The sequence below is a fragment of the Dermochelys coriacea genome, chromosome 6, assembly GCF_009764565.3.
Source record: "Dermochelys coriacea isolate rDerCor1 chromosome 6, rDerCor1.pri.v4, whole genome shotgun sequence".
NCBI lineage: Eukaryota > Metazoa > Chordata > Testudines > Dermochelyidae > Dermochelys > Dermochelys coriacea.
The window spans coordinates 7,913,066-7,929,291 of NC_050073.1; the positions used below are offsets into that span (position 1 = coordinate 7,913,066).

The 16,226-nt window shown below is 44.9% G+C and overlaps 1 protein-coding gene across 3 annotated transcripts in view; it reads right to left on the reverse strand.

Annotated features, from left to right (window-relative positions):
• ZDHHC5 (zinc finger DHHC-type palmitoyltransferase 5) overlaps positions 1 to 15,311 on the reverse strand; it is a 42,075-nt gene extending 26,764 nt beyond the window's left edge. The window contains exons 1-3 of one of the 3 annotated variants that reach the window (XM_043515971.1): positions 15,139 to 15,311; positions 12,697 to 12,818; positions 1,086 to 2,491 (exon numbers count right to left, since the gene is read on the reverse strand). In XM_043515971.1, the coding sequence (XP_043371906.1) occupies positions 1,086 to 1,189 (104 nt within the window). In that variant the 5' untranslated portion in view covers positions 1,190 to 2,491; positions 12,697 to 12,818; positions 15,139 to 15,311. Of the gene's footprint in view, positions 1 to 1,085; positions 2,492 to 10,978; positions 11,288 to 12,696; positions 12,819 to 15,138 lie in introns of those variants that run through there. The other 2 variants (XM_038406647.2, XM_043515972.1) reach the window with 2 other exon arrangements.
• Positions 15,312 to 16,226: the final 915 nt, after the last annotated feature.

Here is a 16,226-nt window from a genome sequence, read left to right on the forward strand (position 1 = left end):
GGATCCAGAATTTAGTCAGCTCTGCCCCAAATGAGGATGAAAAAGAATCCTACCCCAGAAAAACTTACCCCACCAGAAAAAGAGGTCGATGCTCACCACAATATAAAGCCCCTCACAGCTGAGGGGTGAACACGGGGCATAAGTCTCCTGTAACATCACTGCCTGGCACAGTCATCCCCCTAGACCTGTCACATCAACCAGCACTATTATATCTCAATGCTCTCCCATGCCTAACAGTATCCAGCATGATTATCTACCACCATCCTTACTCATCAACCCCTGGCATGATTATTCCCCAATCTCACATGTAAATCAAGTCCCATTCCAGAGATACTGAACCCCTCAGACCACTCTTGGGTAAAATCTGAGATTAACTGCAGTGAGTGAACCAGATGGGAAGGGGCTGTGTGGGAGTCAAAGGGCATTACTCCTTGGACTTTCCCTTGTATCTTCCAAGTCAATTCTGTTAACTCTCTAAATAATTATTATACACACAGTCCTACCATCTTTCCCGGATCCAACAAACTGCTTGTGGCTTTGATTATCCCCAATACTGAAAACTCTTCCAGATTCATCACAGATACAGAGGTCATATGGGGCCACTATTCACACACAGGGTGATTTGTAATAGGATCCTTGGGCTAAGGCTTGTGTGTTATTCCAAATGTACAAAGACAGCAAGAAGCCGAGAATTGTGGCTCAACAGCTACAAGGCACCTTGCTCTGGCAACTGGATAGGATTCAATGTGTGCCATTTCCTCATCTTGACTGGAAAAGCCAAATAAAATATATATGAACTCAGTTTAGGTGGTCGGGCTGCTTGGGGGCCATTCTGACACTTAAAAGCACAATTGCAGAGCCCAGACTTTAGATTCGAAAAGGCAGCATCCCCTCCCATCTCTTCAGCAGGCTCCTGACAAGAGATTAACTCCTGTACCGAGTCACCTCACCTCTCCCCCTGCCCAGATTTGACCTCCACACTCAGTCATAGTAGAGTATGGGGCCAATTTGATGTCTTAAGTAGCCCTGAGTCACTTTGTCAGCAGGCCCAGCTCCCCACACCTGGCAAACTATTTGTAACTCACGTGAAGGCAAAGAAGAGGGTGGTGGCTCCCACTAGGAAGATGGCAGCAGCTGAGACCGGAACGTATTTGCTGGGTTTGAATCTCTTTCCAGATGCTGCTGGCATGTTGGAGCTCTGGTGGGTGATCCGCCCTGCAGCATAGCCCAGGCCCAACTGGAGTCAGAATGGACACGAAAAGGGGGAGGGGACCTTTAGAAGGGAGAAGGAGGGGGGCAGAGGGAGAAGACGGGAGGGAGAAGTCGTGGGGGTAAGCAGTTACCCAACTTCCTGAAATACACTTAGAGAGTGTTCCAAATGGAGCAGAAGGAAACAATCCAGAGGAAGGATCCACACAGATTCCTGAAGGGAGAGGCCCAAAAACACAGCCAAGGAAGTCCACACTGCCCCCTGAGAGTTTGGGGATGTACGGAAGGAGATTTAAAAAATAAAATGGGAAACTGAATTCCAATTTAAACTACTGCTGGAACACGACAGCTGGGAGCAGCCAAATTACAGGTGCAAGAAGCACCTTCCCAAGCAGCTTGTGGCAAACGCTGGCTTCAAAGAGATTTTATAAGTTAGGGTGGGGAAAGTTGCAAATGGAAGTTGCAGATTCTGCAGCAAATGGAGGGAAGCCAAACTGAGGAAGTCCTTTCCACTCTGGTGAGTGCTCCAGGAAAGGTGGCCAACTCAGGAACAGGCCACCATTAGATTTCTTTGAAAAACCCACACCAAAATCCCAAAGAAGCTTCCTCTCCTTTTCCTTTTTAATCTCTTCCTGGTGTCCAGCAGTCCCCTTCAGTCACCGCTCAGGTGGACGGGGTTATCCTGAAATAATGTGCTTGTCTTCCTCACACTGCTTGGCCCTCTCCTCCCCCTCACCCGAGGCAGTCACAGAAACACACTCCCTGATTTCACCAGGATCTGAGACTGGCTAGCGGTGGTTGTTTAATTTTATTTATTTCTCTCTTGATGGCTAAAGCCGGGCAACAGCTGGTGCGAGGTTGAGCTGTAAATCCTTTTCTTTGAAAGGGGGGGTTGGAGGGTGAAGTCAGCTGGCTTGTGTGTTTTCGTCTTCCTCCTATTTGTTCCCTTTTGTCTGACACTCAAAACTCTAGCTTCCACTTGCTTTTTATGAAGAAAATTGAATTTCAAATCCTTTTTGTAGTGATGGTCTCCACAAAATCCTGGGCAGGTGACGTGAAACTTGAAAGTTTTCAGACAATTCTGTTAAAACTGCAGAATGCAACTGATAATTAAAACAATGATGACTGGGCCCTTCTCACCCATGGCCTGGGTATCCAAGACTGTTCCAAGCTGCTCCATTTTCACCTCCCTCCCGCATAGAAAACCATTCCTCAATCCATATTTGTTTAAAAAAACCATAAAAAATAATTAAAACTTGACATCTGGAACTCCACACTTTATCTAGAAGAAAAAAAATCAAATTAACATGGGAATTCAGGAAAAATAATCATTTAACATACATTTAATATTAATAATGCACTCTGCACCTTCAAGGTACTATATAAGTATTAGTTTGAAGAGGAAAACATGGACTAGAGGTCTTAGAACCAGGTTGGGGATCAAGAGATGCTGAGTTCTCAGCCAACTCTGACACAGACTCACTCTATGGGCTTAGGGATGTCACTTAACATCTCTGAGACTTAGTTTCTACATCTGCATAATTGGGATAAGGATACATAACTCACTGAGAGATAAACTGTTAGTTTTAGTTAATAAACACTCACATTTTTGGTCTTCAACATCACTTTCCATCCTCAAGGAGCTTCACAATCATTCACTAACTAAGCAGTTTCAGGTAAGTATTATCCTCATTTTATTGTTAAGAAAACTGAGGCTCAAAAGTTGAGCAACTTGTCCCAGACCACAGGAGTCAATGACAGAGCAGAAATGAGAACTCAGGACATTCTGGCTTCTTGTCCTATGCTCAAGTTTTTTCTAGACTATTACAAATAAAGGACCCCTAGCCCCAGCTAGGGTTGTGCTCAGATGGAGTGAAGGGGATAGATAATCAGAAGCTTTAATCCTTTGCTGGGAAGGCAGGAAGGAAATGGGAAACATCCCCACAGGATCTTATCGCCATCCCTCAAAGCAGGGCAAGAGATGCCCACAGAAAAACCCAGCCCTGTTGAGTGTTGAACACATTTACACTTGGCTGCTTTGCATGAAGAAGAGTGCAGTTCTCACAAGAAAGCCCTAGTTAGTCTATTAGGCCACGGAAAAGGAAGTCTGACCTATGATCTAACTTGAGTGAGGGAATCAAATTCCTCCTCCAAATATAAAATGGGGGGGGGGGGGGAAAACAAGCTTCTCTCTGGAAATAAAATCAGAAGGTAGAAACCTGCACAAGAAGTCGAGAGCCAGTGAACCCATCACAGCTCAGGAACAAGCTGGGCACAGGTTATGTTTAATTGATTATTGTGGTTATAGCAACTCTACTCAGTTCCAACTTTATTTATAATACATTCTCTACTCCACTGGTTCACTGTTTTATCATGAAGCCTTTATTATTACATTAGATAGCAAAATACAGAGCTGTAATAACTGTTCTCATTTTTCTACTTTAAATTTGCCATGTCTTTCATTTCTCTCAATCTCTCTTTTTAGGTGAATTTTAGTGGTGACTAAATATGCCAGATTAATATTCCTGGATCTTGAAAGAACTACAGTACAACAAAAAAGATGTATTCTAATTACTAAAGTTAATTACAACACAGACTAAACCAGTTAAGAGTTAACACAAGGGTTGAAGTATCCACTCATTCAATTGCCAGAGCAGAGTAAAAAGAAAAGGAGTACTTGTGGCACCTTAGAGACTAACAAATTTATTTGAGCATAAGCTTTCGAGAGCTACTGCTCACTTTATCGGATACATCAGGAATTTCCAATTTCACTCTACTGTTGCTCTTGACTGTCCCAACCAGCAGCAGAGTGAAACTGACAAGACTTGTCATTTTCACAGCTACTATGCAGAACTTCATTAGCAGAAGCATCTTGTCAATTTCACTCTGATGTTTCTGAGAGAAATTCTGAACTGTAGCAGAGTCAGGCACTCAGTTTCGCCACAAGCGAAACACAGAGGAACAGAGAAAGCTTTACAAAGGTGATCACTGTGCTGCTGTATCACAGAGTATGTAGTGAGACATTAGCTCTAGTATGAATTAACTCACAATCATCTTAGTGGTGCGTGAACTCTGAAGTTTATTTAGGACAACAATGACAACACTGCAAACTATGCCACTGATTGTCTTAACTAACAATCAATAAGCTAACATGCTTATCTACTGTAACAGGACAGCCAACACATCTGGGGAGCGAAACTTCAGTGGTTTGAGCATTGGCCTGCTGAACCCAGGGTTGTGAGTTCAATCCTTGAGGAGGCCATTTAGGGATCTGGGGCAAAAATTGGGATTGGTCCTGCTTTAAGCAGGGGGTTGGACTAGATGACCTCCTGAGGTCCCTCCCAACCCTGATATTCTATGATTCTACATTTGAAAGGATGTTCCACTGAAATAAGTTTGCAAATTTTAAAGATACATACAAATAAGTGTTCTATCAGACTTTGGGAGTTGATTTTGTTTGTAAGGTCTTCCACATAGGCCTATGTCCCCCTTTCCCCTGCACAGAGTAATCACTGTTCTGCTTTGTCCTATCTCTCATCTCCAGCTGCTCCTATTTTCTCATCCAACCCAATCACTCAACACTGAGCATTTCAACTTCCCTTCCAATCCTTCTCCACTGCCTCTCTCTTCTGTCCTAACAGGCAACTCCACTGTCAGTTTCCCCAGCTCACTACCACAGCAGCATCTTCAGCTCTTCCCTCCACATCCCGTTTCTTCCTCTCTGATATCACCAGGATCTGCCCTTTCCTCGCTAATCCCACTACCCGGACCTTTTGCCACATCTTGTTCATCTCTCACCTCCATTTCTGGGACCTTCTTCTCTCACACCTCTCAACTTTTCCCCTTTAGGCCACCCCAAATGCCTCCATTATTTCTCATTCTTCTCTCCACCTCATCAAATTCAAGTTCTCTTCTCATCTGCAAGATGCCTACTCACCTATTCTAATTTTGTCCTCTTCTCACACCCACTTATTCCTTATAGCTCCTCCCAATGTTCTTTCATTACTCCTCCTTTCATCACCTCTTCCTCCTCAGCTTTGGGTCTTCCACTATGCTTCCTCTTAGGTACCCAAACAGTTTCACTCTTCCTGTTTGTCAGGAGCCCTGTCTCTCCTTATAATCCATTTCTCTGAGAAATCCTTCCCATTGTGCTTTCCTCCCCACAAGTCTCTCCACCCCTTGTCTGAACTGCTGCCCTGTATCTCATCACTCCTAGACTAGCAGACCTACAGGGCAAGGAATGCAACTTACTCTATTCTTTGTAAAGAACAGTGCACATTCACCATGCTAGAGAAACAATTGTAATGATTTCACAACATTTCACTACTTATTTCCATTGCCACTGCTTATTTTTGTTTGTTTAAGTTTAAGTCCCTGTAACACAAGGGTACAAACATTACAAGTTTCCCCATGCTTCATCTTTGCCCTGGGGAGATTAGCTTACTGGGGAGGAGAGGGGAGTTGTGTCTCCATGACCAATTCCATAGTCTGTGTTGTTTTGCCAAATACAGTGGTGGTTTGCGTGATGTGGTTATCTATCCCAGTGCAAATTAAAACAAAAATCTCAACGCAGTATACTTGGGATAGGCCACCAAATAACCAGCACACTTAGACTACAAGTTCTCTGGGATAGGGACCATCTTTTTGTTCCGTGTTTGTACAGCACTTTGAACAATGGGGTTCTGGTCCATGATAAGGGCTCCTAGGCGCTACATTAAAACAAATAATAAGGCTACAGCTTTTTGTAACTACTATCCCAAGAGCACATCCAAAACAGCAGTTTACAGAGGAAAGGCCCTGTACCAAATTCCCGACCCCCTCAGCCATTCAGTCTACCCTCGTTTAGTGTAAACCTACAATTCATTTGAAGAAGTTAAACCCCTAAAATGCACTTTTTTCATCGTCCTCTACCTTTGTACCCCATGAAATGCCTGTTAAATTTATTTCATTTCTGACTAGAGATGCACTGGCCAGCCCAGGAGATCAGCCTCTCCCTTACACTGGAATCTGAATTGATAATTTTATTAAAATAAAGAAGATAGTCACATATTGACCCTATTCCATTTTTGAATTCATCATCCAAATTTAAGAATTTCAACTATCCCCATATTGATTGGGTACATGTCACCTCAGGACAGGATAAAGAGATAAAGTTTCTTGACACCTTAAATGACTGCTTCTTGGAGTAGCTAGTCCTGGAACCCACAAGAGGAGTGGCAATTCTTGATTTAGTCCTAAATCAACAGGATCTGGTCCAAGAGGTGAATATAGCTGGATCGCTTGGAAATAGTGACCATAATATAATTAAATTTAACATCCAGGTGATGAGGAAAACACCACAGCAGCCCAACACTGTAGCATTTAATTTCAGAAAGGGAAACTACACAAAAATAAGAAGGTTAGTTAAACAGAAATTAAAAGGTACAGCGCTAAAAGTTAAATCCCGGCAAGCCGCATGGAAACTTTTTAAAGACACCATAAAAGAGGCTCAACTTAAATGTATACCCCAAATTAAAAAACATAATAAGATAACCAAAAAGTGTCACCAGTGGCTAAACAACCACGTAAAAAAAAAGCAGTGAGAGGTAAAAAGGCATCCTTTAAAAAGTGGAAGTTAAATTCTGGTAAGGAAAACAGAAAGGCAAATTAAACGTAAAAATATAATTAGGAAGGCCAAAAAAGAAGAACAGCTAGCCAAAGACTCAAAAAGTAATAGCAAACAAATTTTTAAGTATACCAGAAGCAGGAAGCCTGCTAAACAACCAGGGGGGCCACTGGATGATCAAGATGCTAAAAGAGCACTCAAGGACAATAAGGCCATTGCAGAGAAACTAAATGAATTATTTGCATCCATCTTCACGGCTGAGGATGTGAGGGATATTCCCAAACCTGAGCCAATCTTTGTAGGTGACAAATCTGAGGAACTGTCCCAGATTGAGGTGTCATTAGAGGTAGTTTTGGAATAAAATGATAAACTAAACAGTAATAAGTAAGGCTACATTTTAATCACGGGTATTTTTAGTAAAAGTCATGGACAGGCCGGGGGCAGTAAACAAAAATTCACTGCCCGTGACCTGACCATGACTTCCTGACTAAATCTTGGGGTAGAGCAGCCTGAGTGGGCCCACGGATGCTGGGGGAGGGTGCCGCGGATACTGGCGAGCAGGGGGGTGCAGCCCGGGACCCCTGCTGGTGCTGGGTGGGGGAGGGCGGGCAGGCAGCAGCACACAGCCTGGCCGAGATCCGTGCTTAGGGTGACCAGATGTCCTGATTTTATAGGGACAGTCCCAATATTTGGGTTTTTGTTTTTTTGTTTTTTTTTTTAATATGGGCTCCTATTACCCCCCACCCCGTCCCAATTTTTCACACTTGCGATCTGGTCACCCTATCCATGCTGATGCCGTGGGGAGGGATTGGCGGGGCCAGCAGACTCCCTACCTGGCTCCGTGCTTCCCTGGAAGCGGCAATAGCTCCCTCGCTCAGCTCCGAGGTAGAGGCATGGCCAGGCAGCTCTGCGCACTGCCCCTGCCCAGAGTGCCAGCTTTGCAACTCCCACTAGCCGGGAACCGTGCCCAATGGGAGCTGCGGGGGCAGTGCCTGCAAGCAGAGGCAGCGCCCAGAGCTGCCTGGCCACGCCTCCGCCTAGGAGCTGAGCAAGGGGGATGCCAGGCGCACTGGCCACTGCAGAAGTCACGGAAAGTCACGGAATCCGTGACTTCTGTAACCTTCGTGATAAACTTGCAGCCTTAGTAATAAGTCACCAGGACCAGATGGCATTCACCCAAGAGTGCTGAAGGAACTCAAATGTGAAATTGCAGAACTACTAACTGTATTCTATAACCTATCATTTAAATCAGCTTCTGTACCAAATGACTGGAGGATAGTTAATGTGATGCCAATTTTTAAAAATGGCTCCAGACGTGATCCCGGCAATTACAGGCCAGTAAGCCTGACTTCAGTACCGGGCAAACTTGTTGAAACTATAATAAAGAACAACATTGTGAGACACATAGATGAACATAATTTGTTGGGGAAGAGTCAACATGGTTTTTGTAAAGGGAAATCATGCCTCACCAATCTACTAGAATTCTCTGAGGGGGTCAACAAGGGGGATCCAGTGGATATACTGTACTTAGATTTTCAGAAAGCCTTTGACCAAGTCCCTCACCAAAGGCTCTTAAGCAAAGTAAGCTGTCATGGGATAAGAGGGAAGGTCCTCTCATGGTTTGGTAAAACTGGTTAAAAGATAGGAAACAAAGGGTAGGAATAAATGGTCATTTTTCAGAATGGAGAGAGGTAAATAATGGTGTTCCCCAGGGGTGTGTACTGGGCCCAGTCCTATTCAATATATTTATAAATGATCTGGAAAAAGGAGTAAACAGTGAAGTGGAAAAATTTGCAGATGATACAGAATTACCAGGCAGACTGTGAAGAGTTACAAAAGGATCTCTCAAAACTGAGTGACTGGGCAACAAAATGGCAGATGAAATTCAATGTTGATAAATAAACATTAGAAGATATAATCCCAACTATACATATAAAATGATGGGGTCTAAATTAGTTGTTACCCCACAAGAAAGAGATCTTGGAGTCATGGATAGTTCTCTGAAAACATCCGCTCAATGTGCAGCAGTAGTCAAAAAAAGCTAACAGAACGTGAGGAACCATTAGAAAAGGGATAGATAATAAGACATAAAAATATCATAATGCCACTATATAAAGTCATGGTACGCCCATACCTTGAATACTGCATGCAGTTCTGGTTGCCTATCTATATATATATACGAACTGTAAAAGGTACAGAGAAGGGCAACAAAAATTATTAGGGGTATGGAGCAGCTTCCATATGAGAGAGATTAAAAAGACTGGGACACTGTTCAGCTTGGAAAAGAGATGACGACTAAGGGGGGGAATAGGAAAGAGATCTATAAAATCATGAATGGTGTGGAGAAAGTGAATAGGGAAGTGTTGTTTAGCCCTTCACATGACACAAGAATCAGGGATCACCTGATGAAATTAATAGGCAGCATGTTTAAAACAAACAAAAGGAACACACTGTCAACCTGTGGAACTGATTGCCAAGGAATGTCATGAAGGCAAAAACTATAACCGGGTTCAAAAAACAATTAGATAAGTTAATAGAGGATAGGTCCATCAATCTCTATTAATCAAGGTGGTTAAGCCTCTGACTGCCAGATGCTGGGATTGGGTGTCAGGGAATGACTCACTTGATAACTGCCCTCTTCTTTTTATTCCCTCTGAAGCGCCTGGCATTGGCCACAGTCAAAGGACAGTAGCGTGGGCTAGATGGACCATTGGTCTGACCCAGTTTGGCTGTTCTTTTGTAAGAAAAAGGTTTTATTGGCATGAGTTTAGTATGAGTGTTACCCATGAGTTGTGAAGCTCTTCATATGTGTGTGTGTGTATAAACTCCCAAATGGCTTTCTGATATTTTGTGTATTCTGATACCTGCTTTGAAGAAACACCCCAAAATAAAACTTTAATACATTAATCTTCACCCAGCCCACCCTATCACTTGTGGATTCAGGTAAAAAGGCCTCTTTCGTATTTACAAGGTTTGCTTACAGGTGATTGTTTGTAGTAAATAGTTTAATCTAGAACTTCCTGTTTTCACTCACATGTGAATATCACTGAACAGTATCATTTTAGGCTGAAATTTTACATGCTTGATCTTGGCCTAAAAATATTTTTTCTAGAGTAAAAAATGTAACTAGGTCTAGACTAGGATTTAAAGATGGGTGATGTTAGATTGAGTTAGGTAGCTGGATCTAATTAAAGTTTTAGAAGGTGTAACATCACACCTTTAAATCCTCAGCTGGACAAGGTCTGTTTTTTGGAAGTTCACACCTCTAGGGAAGCATAGTCCATATGTGCATTGTTGCAGCCAGTGATTGTTGCTTCTGATAGGCAGTCTGATTGTGTGGATAGGACTGAGGCAGGAGATGTGGGTTGTATTCCTGGCTCTGCAACCGGAGTCACTGTGACATCTTGGGCAAGACATTTCACCTCTATGCCTCATCTATAAAATGGGGATAATACTTGCTCTCCTTTGTAAAGCACTTTGAGATCTGTGGATGGAAAGCAGGGCTATATGGGTTTACTAGTAGTAGCAGCAGGTAGGCAGCCCAGTATGCTGGTATTAAGCAGGCACCAATTCGGTGCTTGTTACCTCTAGAGTAAGACTTTTACCCTTTCTTTTCCTTTTCTCTTCTTTAAAAAAAAAATATATAGAAAATGCAATGCATAATACTACCACCAGTGCAAAGTTTAGGTCTTATAGTAGGCACTGCACATAAAGAAATGCAAAAATAAAAGTTGTTCCTCCCAACCCAAAGCAACATTAACGGCTTGTGTGTAATATTTTCTATTCAGTGTTTTTTTAACATTCTCTTTAAGAAGAAAAACAGGAGAAGAAAATTGATTAAATGATAAGCTCTTTGATACAGGGACTTTTTTTTTGGTTTGTTATTTAATTACAGAGACTAGCCTAACAGGGCGCTGATTCCTCATTGGGCTACCTGGAGGCTAACTCAGTACAAATAAGATATTTCATATGAACAGTGTGCCCAAGTTAACGTTGCTACGGGAATCTTAATATTATATTTCCTGACTGATTTTGAGCTGTACGGCCCTACAGTTGCATTAATACAGGATTAATTTTGCATTTAACTTTGTCTATTTTAATCTGTAGGTTACATCTGAATCTATCTATATATTTGTCATTAATGAAAAGATGCCTTTCACTTACCCCGGTACTGTAATGTCAAGGCCCTTCACTTTCAGTTTTTATTTTGTTCAGAATTTCTCAATGTTTATTATAAAAATTTTAAAGTGTCTGAAAATCAGTGCAAAGAAATTAACTTCACTTTTTTGGGTAATATTGAGATGAATATTAGGGAATGGGAGGACAGAAAAAAAGCAACAAATAGAGAAAAGTAAAGGTATTGAAAGTAAAAGCAGTTTAATGCTGTGGTGTATTTTAGGAACTCCCCATTAACAGTAAGTACACATATGCACACATGAGGGTTTTTGCGTCTCTTCCACTACTTTGCTTTACATTTATACTTAGACTAATTTATTATTAACATAAATACACCTACATCTAATGCACTGGATTTCCTTAAAATAATCAGGAATTTCATGTACTTAAGTGGTCCAAATTTCAGGTGAATACTGGTAAAAAAACAACAAATAGCTTTTGTAAAATCTGGGAATTTTTGGTAAAAACTGAAAACAAAGGGCCTTATGTTTCATGGATGACCTTCCCTGCAGAGGTGCTGTCTGGAACTCCCTTCAGATCCATTAGCATCTCTCCCAGCTGGAAAACAAAGGTTTTTGTAGACAGAAGTGATGTATTTCTTTTGGCAAAGTGAGAGAGCCCTGGACTGGATTGGCTGTCTTTTACTGGCCACTGGATTGGCCTATTTAAAAACACCATGTAAATCTCCCATCCCAGCATAAAAACAGCCATACTAGGTCAGGCAAAAGATCCATCTAGCCCAGCATCCGGTCTTCTGACAGTGGCCAATGCTAGGTGCCCCAGAGGGAATGAACAGAACAGGTAACCATCAAGTGATCCATCCCCTGTCTCCCATTCCCAGCTTCTGGCAAACAGAACATAGGGACTCCATCCCGGCTAATAGCCATTGATGGAACTACCCTCCATGAACTTATCTAGTTCTTTTTTGAACCCTGTTATAGTTTTGGCCTTCACAACATCCTCTGCCAAAGAGTTCCACATGTGCATTGACTGTGCATTGTGTGAAGAAATACTTCCTTTTGTTTTAAACCTGCTGCCTATTAATCTAATTTGGTGACCCCTAGTTCTTGTGTTATGAGGAGTAAATAACACTTCCTTATTTACTTTCTCCACACCAGTCATGATTTTATAGACCTCTATCATATCCCCCCTTAGTCGTCTCTTTTCCAAGCTGAAAAGTCCCAGTCTTATTAATCTCTCCTCATATGGCAGCCGTTCCATACCCCTAATCAATTTTGTTGCCCTTTTCTGAACCTTTTCCAAATTCTAAGGTATCTTTTTTGAGATGGAGCAACCACATCTGCACGCAGTATTCAAGATATGGGCACGCCATGGATTTATATAGAGGCAATATGATATTTTCTGTCTTATTCTCTATCCCTTTCTTAATGATTCCCAACATTCTGTTCACTTTTTTGACTGCCGCTGCACATTGAGTGGATGTTTGCAGAGAACTATCCACAATGACTTCCAAGATCTCATAAGGGAAGGCAATTTGGATTTAGACAGGGCAGTAATATACAGGGCAGGGTGTAATTTGGATTTACACAGTGAAGGGGTGACACAGAGTAGGGCATAATTTAGATTTACAGAGATAGGGGGCAATATTCAGAGCGAGGAATAATTTGGATTTTACACATAGTTCCCTTGGGGGGTAATTTTTCAGTTATTTTGTAAATGCCACCAAACAGGAGCACAAAACTAACTTGCCTGCCAGTTAGTTCATGGCCCCATTTGATGGCATCCATAGTGCTTGCTGGAAAATGCTTGTGTGTGTGATTGATCCATGCTGCAGTCTCCCCAAAGTGCAGCATAAGACAGAGGTGGCCTGGAAACAAAGTTGGGATACTAAATTTTCAGTCACAGTGGAACATAACAGTCAGTACATCTCAGCTCGGATATTAATCTGTGACAAAATATACACTTTATTATATAAAAATATCCCACAGGCAATAGCAAAAACTGCCTCAGTCATCTGAGATCCAAGCTGTCCTCGGACAAGTAACACTAAAAAAAATCCCCCCCTCCCACTAGCCCAGGTTTACATAGGAAGGGGTCATTAGCCTGAGTTTATTAGAATGGGGTGAATTGTAGGTTCCTCTTGGGGCTGTAATTGTAATCTATATTGGGGTAAAGAAATTTGAAAGTGGATGCAACTGACATTTACTCAGGTGGATGAATGGTAACTTTTCTGATCTATGGGCATATAATACAGGGCACTATCTGAGAAGTCTATTTTAGGTACTTATCTGGCCCCATCACCATAGTATCTGAACACCTCACAATACCCATGAGGTAGGGAAGTGCTATTACCCCCATTTTACAGATGAGAATTGAAGCACAGATAAACTAAGTGACTCACCCATGGTCACCCAGGGAGTCTGTGATGGAGCTGGGAACTGAACTTGGATCTCCAAATCCTAAAATAACATCCCTTCTTTTCATGCAAAGGGTAGGGGGACTCCAAGAGGGAGAAAACAGGTTTCATGAAGGGGAGGTACTGTAATCCAGGGGAGGGAAGAATTTATTTCAGGGAAATGGGGATTCCAAGACCAGAAAACAGAACTCGCACAAGTGAACATGTAATCCAAGAGGAGAGAAGGGGTGGTGAAGAGGGGTCGTACACCAAGGAAACATGGCATACAATTCAGGGATGGAGGCAACAGAAGTGGAAATATAGATAGGGTGGGAACATAACTTGGTGTGCTGGCTAGAGAATAGGGATGTAAAGCCAGTTAAATTAATAAGGGATCACAAATGGGGTTATAGTGGCAAAGGCAGACTTAAAAGATAGTAAAGGTCCACACCAGAATAAAGGGGGATAGGGAAAGGGAGGGTTGCACATGGGCGATGGAATTAAATACAAGGAAGGAGGGCTGCGGGGTGAAGAGAAAGGTGGCTGCTTAATGTATATGAGTATATGGAGGTGTCTGGGTGTCGCAGCAGAGGAAGAGATCAAATAGGAAATCAGCAGGAGTGTCAAACTGAATGGGGGTCATACTAGGGGACAGTCATGTACAGGATGTGATGAGAGGTCACATATGGGGAAAAGAGTCTCTGTGGAGGAATCAGAGTAGCAGCCGTGTTAGTCTGTATTCACAAAAAGAAAAGGAGGACTTGTGGCACCCTTGAGACTAACAAATTTATTAGAGCTTATGCTCTATTAAATTTGTTAGTCTCTAAGGTGCCACAAGTCCTCCTTTTCTTTCCGTGGAGGAAGGAAATCATGCATGAGGGGAGGGAACCTGGGATCACCAGATCACACACAAAGAAAGGAGTTATGTGGGAGACCAGATCTCGGGGTGGTAGTGGGGGGGGGCAGGGTTGGGGGTGCTGAGAAGAGTCTCTATGGTGGAGGAATCTATGGAGGCGGGGATGCTGAAAGGGGAGGGGTCATAGAGACAAGGGTCTGGGGGGGTCTGTAGGTGCTCTCTGTGTGGGGAGGGGCAGGGTGGGGGTGGTAGGGAAGAGGCATCTGTGGATACTGGGGTTGTCTGTAGGAGGAGGAGCACTGTGGGGGATGGGGTGCTGAAAGGAGAGGGGTCTGGGGGTGCTGTGGAGTGTCTGTAGGGGGAAGGTCAGTATGCAGGAAGGGACGGTGGGCGCTGAGCGATGTCTCTCTGGAGGGGCAGCGTGGGGCAAGGGGTCTCTGTGTTGGGGATGTCTACGGGGGGAGAAGCAGTGGGAAGGCAGGGGGTCTCTGGGGAAGGAGGGGCAGTGCGGGGTGAGGAACAGGCTGGGGGCAGGGGCGCTGGGCGGTGCCGAGAGGGTGGCTGTATTGGGAGGGAGGGGGGAGGGGAAGAAGCAGTGCGGGGACACGGGCACTGAAGGAGGAAGGGGTCTGGGGGTGGGGGCGCTGACGGGGGAGGGGCGGTGCGGGGGTACCGACGAAGGGAAGGGGTCGGGGGTTGTGTGGGGATACCGTGCACGCTACGGGGGAGGGCCGGTGAGGGGGCAGTGGGGGGCGAGGCTGTGCGGGGGGCGCCTCTCTCTCTCTCTGGGCCAGAGTGTCCGATGTCGGGGGGGCGGCTAGGCCCGGAGCGGGGCCCGGCCTCCCTCAGGCGCTTTTCCCCGGCTGCCCGCCCTGGGTGAGGGCCCCGGCTGCCCGCCCTGCCCATAGAGAGGGCCCCGGCCCGGCCTCCACTCACCCGCACCGCACAGTCGCTCCCTCCGCCTGCGCCCGGCCCGGCTCCCCGTGTGCGAGGCGCTTCCAGGCAGCAGGGAGGAAGCGCGCGCTCCCGAGCCCATTCGGGCGCGCGCTCCGCTCGCCGGTTGGTCCCAATGCGCGCGCTCCGCCCGCTCCCCCCAGAGCGGCCGTCGCCGGGTCGCGCGCCCGCCCGCATACGGCCCGTAGCTGATTGGCGGAAGCGCGCGCGAGGGCGGGAGCAAGAGAAGGAAGAGCCCTTGCACATGCCCAGGAGGTGGAGACCCACGTCATCGCTCTGCGCGTGCGCCACAGCATCCCGCAATCAGGGAGGAGGGGCAGGGGGCAGAGGAGCAGACCACTGAGCGATGGGATGTTCGGCGCGTGCTCAGGACTCGCTCGGTTGCGGAGGCCACATTCGTACCCGGCCATGCTGATTGACAAACTCCCTGTTCAATCAGTGCTTATCCCCGCCTACTATGATAAAACGCGTCCTGCCAGCGGCTGAGCCGGAAGATCGCCTTAAAGAACTCGCCCCTCTGGTTAAATTGACTGTTGGGGTGGGGCTTTATTTAAAGCAATTAAAAAAAAAACAGCAGAGGGGATTGATCCCCCATCCCAGTGACTCCATGGTGCAGTTCACCCCCAGCCTGAGACCTGTCCTGTGACCCCCTATAGCCCACCCCAGCCTGTGTAACACCCCCCACCCCCATCCCACTGTCAGTGAGCGTGAAGCCCCATCCTAGTGACACCATGATAAGAGCCCACCACCAGCCCAGTCTCTAGTTGGTGTGAACCCCCCTAGCCCAGCCCAGCATCTAGGTTATCTCCTTGCTCCCACCTTATACTCCAAGCAGGATGCCAAACAGCTTTGCTGGGCTGTAAAGAAAAACGAGGAGGAAGGAATAGTGCTACTATGCTCTGCAAACACCTGAGTGTTGTTAAGAGACAATGGCATGACAAGACAAGACCAGCATACCCCAGAGTTCAAAAGGACTATAGCAGTTTAAAAAGGAACTCTCTCTCAAGAGGTTTCAGAGTAGCAGCCGTGTTGGTCTGTATTCGCAAAAAGAAAAGGAGTACTTGTGGCAC